Source organism: Odocoileus virginianus, chromosome 19 (assembly GCF_023699985.2).
Source record: "Odocoileus virginianus isolate 20LAN1187 ecotype Illinois chromosome 19, Ovbor_1.2, whole genome shotgun sequence".
In the NCBI taxonomy this organism is placed as follows: Eukaryota; Metazoa; Chordata; class Mammalia; order Artiodactyla; family Cervidae; genus Odocoileus; species Odocoileus virginianus.
Window position 1 is genome coordinate 11,870,907 of NC_069692.1, and position 12,142 is coordinate 11,883,048.

At 38.6% G+C, this 12,142-nt stretch overlaps 1 protein-coding gene across 5 annotated transcripts in view; it reads right to left on the minus strand.

The window, feature by feature from the left end:
* The window catches only part of NCOA7 (nuclear receptor coactivator 7), a 151,905-nt gene that overhangs the window by 113,847 nt on the left and 25,916 nt on the right, over positions 1 to 12,142 (minus strand). For 4 of the 5 annotated variants that reach the window (XM_020878926.2, XM_020878927.2, XM_020878924.2 and 1 more), the window contains one exon: positions 12,014 to 12,124. The exons of the other annotated variant lie outside the window; for it this stretch is intronic. In XM_020878926.2, coding sequence (XP_020734585.2) covers positions 12,014 to 12,063 — 50 coding nt within the window. In that variant the 5' untranslated portion in view covers positions 12,064 to 12,124. The remainder of the gene's footprint in view (positions 1 to 12,013; positions 12,125 to 12,142) is intronic. 5 annotated transcript variants of the gene reach the window in all.

Sequence of the window (12,142 nt, forward strand, 5' to 3'; positions counted from 1 at the left end):
GAAAGAACTATAATAATATATATAGTCAATATATATAATAATATATTGACATTATTATTATGTCAATAATAATCTGACATATTATTGTGTCAGATAATATGGAAACCAAATTCAACGTAGAGAAAGATTTTCCTATGTGTTTAAAATAAACAGGAAGAAGGTAAAGATTACATAAATTAGGTTTATAACTCAACCAGCTTTATAATTTTAAGTTTTCAATGACCTGTTAAGACAATGCAAATTGCACTTAAAGGTAAATATGTGTGTTTATAACTAATTATTTTATTTTAAAAATCCATATGCTCTCAGAGAAATTATGTTTTCATATACCTAATGTGTACATATTGCTCACTTTTACATTTAAAACACAACTATATGAAACTATATTTCAAAAATATCTTGAAATTCTGATTATAGAAGCTCAGAGTTATGGTTAAAAGAAATTAAATTTCTCTCGTTATCTAGTAAAAGCAGTTGACTTAGCAAAGTAAAAGGAAATAACTCCCACTTGAAAAAAATGATGGAGCCATTAAATGGAGATGGCTCATTCCCCAGTGACCTCACCAGCATCTGCTTCAATTACCTTCTGGAAATGAAATAACCAAATCACTGTTCAGCTTTCCACTGTGCTAACAAAATTAACCTGAAATATCAAAATTCACCTGCTCTAAATTATACATTACACAACTGATAAACCAAAACCTCCTCACATGAACAACACACACCAAGGTTGTCATAATCAACAGTAACATTCTCACACGCACAGGAAAAATTAATGGAAAGATTAACAACTTAGCTCAAAGCATTCACGACAGGAATTGGATTCAAATCATGCCACCTATTCAAAAGCAGGATCAATCCATTTTGAATCTAGTCCTCTCTGTACAACAGATGTGCTCTTGGATATGTATGTATAAACTGTATTTAAATGCCATAGAGTGATTTAGAAATAGAATAAGGGTTCATGGTTTCTTTTTTCCTAAGTATAGAAAAGAATATTTTAAGCATGAATAACTGGCCTCTAATTAACTGTTCCCTACCTTTCCAGGTTCATATTTTGTCTCAAAACTAGAAAGCTACATTTCTCATTTCAGTACCTGAGGTGCCCAACCTCAAAGTCACCTTTACAAAGTGCAAGTGAAATCAACTGCATCAACAGAACCATTAAGAAAAGCCCTCCTTCATGCTTGCCACCACCTTCTGCCTCAGCAGATGCTACGCCATGTCTTGCTTTGGGAAGAGATCCAGGAGGTTCCCCAATTCAACTAGCATCTTCCTTTCTCATCCTGGGACACTGATTCAGGCTCCGGGGTGCTGACTCATCGGTCTGCTTTATTTGGTGCTGAGTCACATTTGCAAACCATAGGCCACCCTATGCCTTGCTCAGTCTCTTTAAATCTGGCCCATTATCCTTTTCAATACTGTTTACATTTACATGTGAGAAGCAAAAAGCTAAAACAAGTAGGCAGGCCCAGTGCATGTTCACTGGTATAACACAAAAATGGGTACAGAAAAAAAAAATGGGACATTAACCATTTTGCTTATGCAAACTTTATTTAAAATGGTACATGAAGGAAGAGGAAAGTAAAAATGCATCAACAGGGGCTTCCCTGGTGGCTCAGTGGTAAAGAATCTGCCTGCTAATGCAGGAGACAAGGGTTCGATCCCTGGTCCGGGAAGATTCTACATGCTGCAGAGCGACTAAACCCATGAGCCACAACTACTGAGCCTGTGCTTTGGAGCCCAGGAGCCACAGCTGCTAAGATGTGCTGAAACTACTGAAGCTCATGTGCTCCAGAGCCCAGGGTCTGCAACAAGGGAAGCCACTGCAACTGGAGAAGCCTCTGCTCAATATAGCTAGAGAAAGCTCATCCAGCAATGAAGACCCAGCACAGCCAAAAAAGAAATAATCAGTTTGGAAAGTTTTTGAAAAAAATGTATGAACACGTACATGCCCTGTGGCACAAACACCAGGTCACTGTCTCCACAACAAAAGTAAACAAGCTGGGAGACCTTCACCAACTGTGAGGGCCACCAACTCTGAATCAAGAGAAGAAATCATAGGCGAATCCTTGATAGACACCCCAAATGCAGAGGAAGTTCAGGAGATTGCTGACTTTTTCATTGGTATGTAGGGACTTGCAAAGTTTCCCTGAAAGCACAGAGATTTCCTAGCCCGTTCCAAAGTTCCCAGTAATTCCTTTACAGTGGAAAGCAGAAAATATTAGTTTTAATTATTGTATCATTTAGATCAGTGAGTCCTATTTATCTTTATATGGGTAACTGATAAGGTTCTATAAAATTCAATTCAATGTAGTTTAATGAATAATACAACATAATAATTAAGAACATAGTCTGTGAGGTCAGGCATACCAGGGCTGAGTCCCAGATCTGCTATCTCATGGTTAAGTGACCCTGGGTCAATTACATAACATCTGTGATACAGTTTAGCATCTTTGTAATTAGGATGGTAACAGAGCAATCATGAGACTAGATGAGTACACAAATCAGTCTCTGTTCCGTAGTACATGTTGGTTCATTCATAGTGAATGACTGTTAGGAGTAGGACATGAACCTACACCCTGTGAGGAACATAAAAATGAATAAGAACTGACAATAAATAACACAAGCAAATAAGGCAGAGAAGATGAGAGTGCTGCTGGGTGTATCCAAAAGGAATGGTGTTAAGGGCTCCAAGAGAAGGGATTAGGAAGCCTAGCAATGCCTTGGGTCAAGTGGCAAGGGAGGGCACATCTAGTTATGTGTGGGGGTGGTGGTGAAGGGTTAAATGAAACAGGAAAAGCCTCAAGGAGATAATTAAAGATGGGGTTGCCAGAGTGATGAGTTTGTCGTCACTGTAAATAAAAAGTGGATCGTAAAGAGCAGTTCTTTGCACAATGAAACCAGAGGCTTGAGGAGGCAAAGAGTAAGAAATGTATAGAAAATCAAAATAGGAGATAGAGACAGAAAGGTAGGAATGAGCCATTTTGTTCAGAACCTCAAATTCAAGAGAAGACTGGGGATGGGGAAGTGACATATCTGAAGTGTGCCTTGGAGAGACTAACCTGGGAGGGTTATGTGGGAGGGTATGCAATCAGCATCTGATTTATGAGTTAGAGGGGGTGAAGACTGTAGAAATTTTCAGATAGGAATTTGAGGGGGAAAGAAAGGAAAACTTCTACCAAAATCAATGACAGCTGGATTACAAGCCTAAGTGATGAACTTCCTGAGCTGCGAGCACAAAGCATTTTCTAGTTCAGAACTCAATTTTCTCTTGTGGAAGAGCTGTTGTACCAACAGCAATTTGTTGTTCGCTCACTCAGTCGGGTCTGACTCTTTGCGACCCCGTGGACTGCGGCATGCCAGGCTTCCCTGTCCATCACCAATTCCCAGACCAACAGCAAGCAAAGGTTTCAAACACATGTGACAAAAGTCTCTGGAGCCAGTAGTGACATGTTTAAGTTCAAACTCAGGAGTCAGTTCAGCTGAAGTCTTTTTTGACTGTCAGCAACAACAGGCAAGGAGGGGGGTGGCTTAAATCATTTACTTTCCATGTGCTTTGGTCTTTGTGTATCTTGGAGTCCTGTCTTGGGTCTTTCACTGAGAGCCGTGACTAGGGCCTGGAGAAGTTGCAAGGGATAGATAAACTCCCTGAAGTGTACACAAAATTCATGCCTGTATATTATATTTATTCTTGCTCTTTCTCAATCTTTCATTTATTCATGTATTCTTTACTTAGTATAAATTTATATTAAAATTCATTAGTGCTTATTTTTCAATACAGCTTATTCCAAAGACTTCATGTATCTTAATTCAATCAGTCCTCTCAACAATCTTAAAAACAGGTCACTGCTATTATTATTTTCATTTAAGAGAAAAGAAAACTATACAACCCCACAGCTAGTAGGCTTACAGAAAAGAAATAACCCAAGGAGGCCCCAAAGCAGAAGCTGCATAAGCTTAGTTTCATCGGGTAGTTTTGCTGAATTACAGTCTCCTTGGGTCTCACTCCAGGATCTGGGACACTCCAGATCAGCAAGGGAATTTCAGGTTAAACAGGGACAAGCTTGTCACTTATCCTTAAAATTGGTTAGACCCATTACACTGCACTGTGGGAAAGCACATTTATATCATCACGAGCATTTTACGTACTGCTCTCTTTGAAAGTGACAGTGAAAGTGAAAGTTGCTCAGTCGTGTCTGACTCTGCGACCTCATGGAATAGTCTATGGAGTTCTCCAGGCCAGAATACTGGAGTGGGTAGCCGTTCCCTTCTCCAGGGGATCCTCCCAACCCAGGGATCAAACCCAAGTCTCCCGCATTGCAGGCAGATTCTTTACCAGCTGAGCTACCAGGGAAGCCCAAATTGGTTAGAACCATAACACTGCACTGTGGGAAAGCACATTTATATCATCACAGCATTTTATGTACAGCTGTCTTTGAACAATTGCTTAATGTGTGTTAGATCAAAGAAATTTGTTTTTCGGGGAGGAAAAATAACTTCACTGCCAGTATACCAGCCACTGAAGAATTTTCTAAATCAATGAGTCACTGTTCAATATGGTACACAATAAAAAAAAAAATTTTAATTGAGATTCAATATAAACATCCTTATAAATATTTAAAACAAGATTTTCATGAAATAATATTTATTTTGACGACATACAACGCACATTGATTATTTTCTATTCAGTCTAGCTCAGTCTTGACTGATCTTTTCTATTCCATTCCATTAAAATAATGCTGGTTCCTATCCACTAAACTGATTTCATGATGCCCAATAGGTTGGTAACCTACAGCTTGAAAAGCAGTATTCTTCAATTAAATCAAGTCATTCTGCCTGTTCTTTAAAAATGAAGCAAAGAACATGAGTCTGCTATTGGCTAAATGTTTATATGCCTTTTTTTAATCTGTAAAAAAAAGAAGTTAATGATTTCCTGAAAGCATTAGCAGATCAAACTCGACCATGGCTGTTTTTCCCAGTAATGAATGACAAGCAATATGTAAATATTCCCTTAAGAGCCACTTGCTCTGAATTCAAATCAAGAAAGTAGGAAACATGAGCCTTAAACAACATTACAGCTCACACAAGAGTTTAATTGGTAATTAGGAATATTTTCAAATAAGGCATATGCAGCTTTTTCACAGGAAATGATTTGAAAGGATTCTTAATTTTTTAAGGTTAGTAAATTCTGAATACTGAAAAATGTAAGGTGATAAAAAATTAAGACTCACAAACCATTTATATCCTACATTAAAGAAGTGGTTTTAAATGAATATTTTCAGTCTGTTGATTGGTCAAAAAATACTTAACACTTCACTGACTCAATGGACATGAGTCTGAGCAAGCTCCGGGAGATGGTGAAAGACAGGGAAACCTGGCGTGCTACAGTCCACGGGGCTTCCAAGTCGAACACGGCTGAGCAACTGAACAAGAACATATGTCAACCAATATTTAAGAAGGCATAAGGAAGGAGGCATGAACTACTGCTGAGTCCCTCCCCTCCAGATGGCTCATCTAGCAGGAGAAAGACTGTAAATGTATAAACATAAATTGGAGCTAAGAACATCGCACACGGGAGTGTTCTTGCGTAGGGCTATGGATCACTACAGGCACGTGTCCCCAACAGCCCTCTAGGATGCTTCTTAGAAGCTGAAATCAGATACCGTTTCCAGTGAAGTCAAAGAGAACATTCTACTTCCACATCTACATACAACTTTTCCTACGGATCACAGTATGATGCTACAAATATATTCTAATCCCCTCTCAGACAATGTAAAAATGAACACTTAATGCCATTTAAACAGAAACAACACAGAATGAAGAAAAACAATCAGAGATACAGATGAAGCAGACTGGGATACAGGGTCCAGACCACCCATTTAAAGGCTCAGTGATGGGAGGCAAGTTATTTAACCTTCAAACTATGGCTTCATCATCTGCATTTCTATCTACTCATACAATCATAGTAAGATTGAAGTGAGGGAACGCACCTGAAAGCACTTTATAAAGCACCACAATGCTATTATTATCAACTTTTATTAGAATCAGTAGGCATAGTAAAACTGAAAAGATATTAACCAAATATTCAGAAAGTTTAGAGTTAACACATAACAAGCACTGAAAATGGATCTGTTTGCTTCTCATACACCAGCTCAAGTAAAGCCTGCAATATGATAATATCTGAATCCAACAACTGGTAATAATAAGGTTTTCCCTCAAATCTGGGACATACTAAGGTTCTTCTCTAATGGCCCTTGGCCAGCAGGAAAAAACAACCTAGAGACTGTTAATTAAAGGAAGGGCAAGAGTTCACATCACACCACTCCACCCATGTGGTATACGCATTCTTAGCCCAGCTGTACCACAAAGAGACGGCTCTTTCCTAAGGTTCAAAGAGTGCTTCTCTGGGGCTCGAGCTGGGAGCACTCCCTGGGTCCTCAGCAGAGCTGCAGATCAACCAGCCAGACCCACCCAGGTGACGGTTTCCACTGGAATCTTAGACTCTGAACTTGACCAAGAAGGCAAGCTGAGATTATCTGTACAATTGCAGCTCTGCATTCATTCCTATTATGGGCAACTACTCTTTTTAGACAAAGTGCAATTCTAGGGTATAAACCGGATCACTGTAATGCACACACCTGACTTACACAGGTGGGGTATACAGACTGCATGTTTCATATTGCCTTGGTTGGTTTACACTCTGACATTAACTGTATTATGGATAGATAAAGTAGATCCTAGGTGGCGCTAGAGCCCATCTGCCAATGCAGGAGACAAGAGACACAGATTCGATCCCTGGGTTTGGAAGATCCCCTAGAGGAGGGCATGGCAACCCACTCCGGTATTCTTCCCTGGATTAATCCCATGGACAGAGGAGCCTGGTGGGCTACAACCCATGAGGTCGCCAGAGCTGGACTTGACCGAGCACACAGCACAAGGTAGATAAGACAAGGATTATGGGGCAGCTTCAAGTTATAAACAAGTTGTTTTCAGAAAAGGTCACTTATAATGCAGATCTTTAGAATCCATGATGTGTTTCTGCATGTTAATTTACAGTGGCATAAATTAATGTTAAGCTGCCAGACTGCCCACAGAAATCTACTCAGCCCATAATGTGCGTGGCAGCAGGTCAGGTACCTGTGTTCTATGAGGGCCATTCTGCCACCAAGCTGTCACACAGCCCTGGGCAGCCCTGGTAAGGACAAAACTGGGCTCAAACGCTGCCTCACCTGCCTGTTATGTAATCTCACTGAAGCTATTCAAACCCTTTGAGTCTAAATTTCCACAGCAGTCAAATCATATTTGGGGATGAACCACAAACAGCACAAAAGGAGCCTACACAAAAATCACTGAAAGGACACTAAATTCTGCAAGGGCCAAATAATGTCAAAATGAGTGTGAAAGGAGGGAGCCCTGTGGCACGACTGGGAAGAGAAAAATACAAAATACCTGCCTTCTAACCGTGAGAGGAAGAAAGAGGGAGCAGAGGCCACAGGGAATAATGATCACCCTGGAGATAGTACAGAATGAATAATTTCCTTTAATAATGCAGCTTTTCATTTGGTTTCAAGACTTATCAAGTATCACTGAATTAACACCCATACATATAATATATGAATTGTATATATATAAATCATTTGCAAAGGCGTGGAAAAATGTCTCATGAGCCATGTGATCAGGAATAAAAAACTAGAACAAAATGCCAAAGATGCTGAGAAACCAAGTGCACCAGAGCCAGGAGATCCTGAACACTCCTTAGGGCTCATCCAGAACAGATTCATCGAGCAGTGATGCTGATTCATGCTCCCATTGAGAGCTACGCAGCACATTTCAAGATAAAGAAAAGGAAGGATTGGGTGATCCTCAAGTAACTAGTTTCAATCCTAAACTATTAAAATGGGGTCTTTTTAATTTAACTTTGCCCTGATGTTAATTTCAGAAAGAAAAAGAACCATAAACAAAGGGGGTGGGTAAAAGATTACTGACTAAATACAATCAAACAATGTTTATGAAATCACAAGGTAAAATAGCATACCAATAAGCAGAGGCTATTTAACTACTCAGAAGGGTAAAGGGGTGGGGGAATGAGAGTTTGAAAGCAATTTTGAGGATTTCTGATACATATTGCAGTAGCAGGCAGAAATCAGGGCAGATCTTGCTTTTGCTCTCCTTTGCACACTAGTAGTGGAGAAGGAAATGGCAACCCACTCCAGTACTCTTGCCTGGAAAATCCTATGGATGGAGGCACCTGGGAGGCTACAGTCTATGGGGTCGCAAAGAATCGGACATGACTGAGCGACTTCAATTTCTTTCACTAGTAGAGGTTTGTGTAAAGTGGTGTGGCCACATCACTGCGGCTGTACCCTTGGCTTGACTTTCTGACCTTCCCTAGAGATCTTGCTTGGAGCACCTGTAAATACATACGCTTGGAGCACACTGCCCTAGGTGGTCAGAAACTTGCTTTCAAGCAGATCCTGTTGGTAATTCCACTTTATGGAATTCTATGGTTTGTCAGAGGCAGTTGAAAAGATTTATGACTCTGGCTGCCTCTTTTCTGATAATAAAGTTCTTCAGGTTTCTGTTCGTTTATTTGCTGTTTGCTTTTAATAGCTTGACCATTTGGGGCTGCAATAGCATCATAATAGTTAAACTGCAGGTTGAAATAGTTTAAACTGTTCTCTCTTTCATTTCCTAATAACTCATCACAGTGATTTACTATTTAATAGTACCACTGACTGTTGGCCTTGTTCTGTTATTTCTATGGCCCTAGGATCACACCCCATTTTTGAATGTTTTTCTTTTTCACTGTTAGAATACTTTCCACAAGAGGTCAAGGCAAGCATGACAATTAACTTTTGCATTTCTGAGTTGAAAACTACTAGGCTGTTCTTCCAGAAGTTTCACCTTGCATTCTCAGTTTAAGGGGCTCCCCTCCCCCTGCATCTTAGGAAGAAAACACAGGTAACTCTGAGTAGGTTGTTCATGAACCACAGTCACCTTTACTGTTGATATCAGTTTGGATGCAGCCTGAGAAGGCGCTACAGCTTGTGGAATCACTATTTAGAGCATCCGTTGGCAAAAGGAAAAAAAGAATCTTGACCTAAAGTCACATCTTATACAAAAATTAACTCAAGATGGATAGCCAACTTAAGTATGAAACATAATACTATAAAATGTTTGGGGAAAAAATGAAAGAAAATCTTCAGGACCCAGGGCTGAGCAAAGAGTTGTTAGACTTAATGCCAAAAGCACAATCCATAATAGGAAAACCTAGTAAATTGAATCATTAAAGTTAAAATTGACAACTTTTGCTTTGCAAAAGACTCTGTTAAGAAGCTGAAAAGAAAAGCCACACACTGAAAGAAAATACTGGCAAACTATCAAAGGACTAGTATCCAGAAAGTATAAAGAACTCAAAGCACTAAATAATAAGAAAACAATCCAGTTAGAATGTAGACAAAAGACTGTGATGAAGAAAATGGACAGATGGCTAAAAACACATGAAAAGACATTGTATCTCATTAGTCATTAAAGAAATGCAAATTCAAATCACAATGAGATATCACTACATACCTCTCAGAATGGTTCAAACAAAAAAAGAGTGAGAATACCAAAAGATGAGAATCCGCATCCTGCTGATGAGGATGCCAAGAAACTGGATCATTTACACACTGCAGATAGGAAGGAATGGAAAATGGTATAGCCACTCTGAAAAAAGAGTATGGTAATTTCTCATAAAATTAAATGCACTTATCATTTGGCTCAGCCACTCCACTGAGCATTCATTTCAAATAAATTAAAACTGATACTCACAAAAAGAGGTTTTTTTACACAAATGATCCTAGCTTTATTTGTAATAGTTCCAAACTAGAAACAACCCAAATGTCCTTCAATGGGTGAATGGTTAAAAAATTGTAATCCATCATGGAATACTACTCAGCAATAAAAAGGAAAAAATATTACATAATACAAGCAACATCTTGGGCAGATCTCAAGTGCTGTGATCTGAATGTTTGTGTATCCCCAAAATTCATATGTTGAAACCTAGTGCCCAATGTGATGGTATTTATTAGGAGACAGAGACCTTTTGGATGTGACTAGGTTATGAGGGCAGAACTCTCATGAACTGCTGCCCTTATATAAGAAGCCTGAGAAAGCTCCTTGCCTCTTTTACCACATGGAAATCACAGTGAGAAGACAGACATGATGGCTCCCTGATCTTGGACTTCCAGCCTCCAGAACTGTGAGAAACAGTTTTTGTTGTTTATAAGCCGTTCAGTATGTGATATTTTTGTTACAGCAGTCCAAACAGACTAGGATATCAAGGGGATTGAACTGGGTTTAAATAAACCAATCTCAGAAGGTTAGCGACTGTATGATTCCATTCATATATTTTTGAAATGACAAATTATAGAGATGGAGAACAGCAGTGGTTGTCAGGAGGATGGGCAGAAGGAAGAAGGTGAATATGGCTTCCAAGGGGTAGCACAGGAAACTTTTTTGAAGGAACTGTTCTATATCTTGATTGTGATGGTGGCCGCACAAATTTACATGTAACAAAACTCAATAGGACTAAACACATGCATGTTCACCCATACAAAAATAAATGCTTGTAAACCCTTGTGAAATCTGAATAAGGTTAGAAGACTGTATCAATTTCAATTTCCTAGTTGTGACAGTTATTATACAATAGTCACATAAGGTGGGAAACTGGACGAAGGGTGGAAGACATCATTCTATTATTTTTTAGAGCTACATGTGAATCTAAAATTATCTCAAACATTTAAAAAATCACTATATTGTTGTGTTTATTCTAAGTGTCCTGCCTTTCTATGGTTCACCCATTAGATGGCTGATTTCTTTCTTCCCTAAACAACCTTGCTACTCTCTAGGGTCCTAACAGTGGAAAACAATTCACTAAAATCGGTCGTTTAATTCTTGCTTTCCGAAAATTCTTATTCATAGTTTAGTATTACTAAGTGAAACATGTCCCCTGGATATAAACCTATATTTGAATACTGACTCTTACACTACATGAAATGGACAAAATACTTACTTTCTGAGTTACCTCATTAATAAATGGGAGTAAAACCTATTTCATAAGTCTATTGTGAAGCTAAATAAAATAATAAGTAAAGTACTTGGCACAGAGTAGATCCTTAAATGCTCATTCCCCTCATCCTCCCATTAACAATCTATCCAGACATAAACATATCAACAAAAAGTTCTTCAACAAGCATGCTAGGAGTTGGGGATGCGGTGAGGCTGAATTGGTTCTTAAGAAATATTTCGGTTTAGGAGATTATAACCATCATTTTAAACCCAAGTTCTCACTTTGAGCTTGAAAACAGTCCAACCATCAAAATGGTTTATAAATGTTTTCGTGTACCTTTCATGTTATTATGAATAGTGACTGGCTGCCATATAGATGTTTAAATCTGTCAATAATAACCAATCACACAGTAGCTTGTTTCCATTCAGATACCAACATATGTGTATATGTTGGATGAGTTCAAGCTTTAAAAATGACAAGTACTACAATGGTATAATTTCATCCAATCCATTTACCTACAAAAATACTTTTTAGTAATAGACACCCCACAAGGTAATAAACTTTATGTATGTCATAGGTTTTTAGTCATAGCTCAACTAATGAAGTAAAGAGCAGTAGGAAATAAGTACTTAGGATTTAAAATGCAATGTAGCTTGCTAAACACAGGATTCTGAGCAGTCTGCAGTGTGATGCATACAGACAGCTAGACTCTCTGAGCACTGGCCTGAGAGAATTGTCAAAGATAAAAATAGAAGAACCAAATGTTATTTCTCTAGTAAAAATAAGAAAGAGATGAAACAGAGTCCATCTAATTGCTCCTGGTTATGTGCTCTCTTTAGAAACAGTCACAAATCAAAAAAAAAAAAAAAAAAAAAGCCAAACGTCCTTAACACTTAAGGACAAAGTCCCCTCAAACATTTTTCAATACTGGTATAAATTTGCCAAACAAATGCTTACCGAGCAAAATAACTTTGTTTCCGTTCCTTCTTCTCTTCCTTGGTATCCATAACATGCGATCAAAAGTGCAAAATATTTGGAAAATTCCTTTTTAATCAATGAGTCATAACCCTGGTTAAAAAAAAAAAA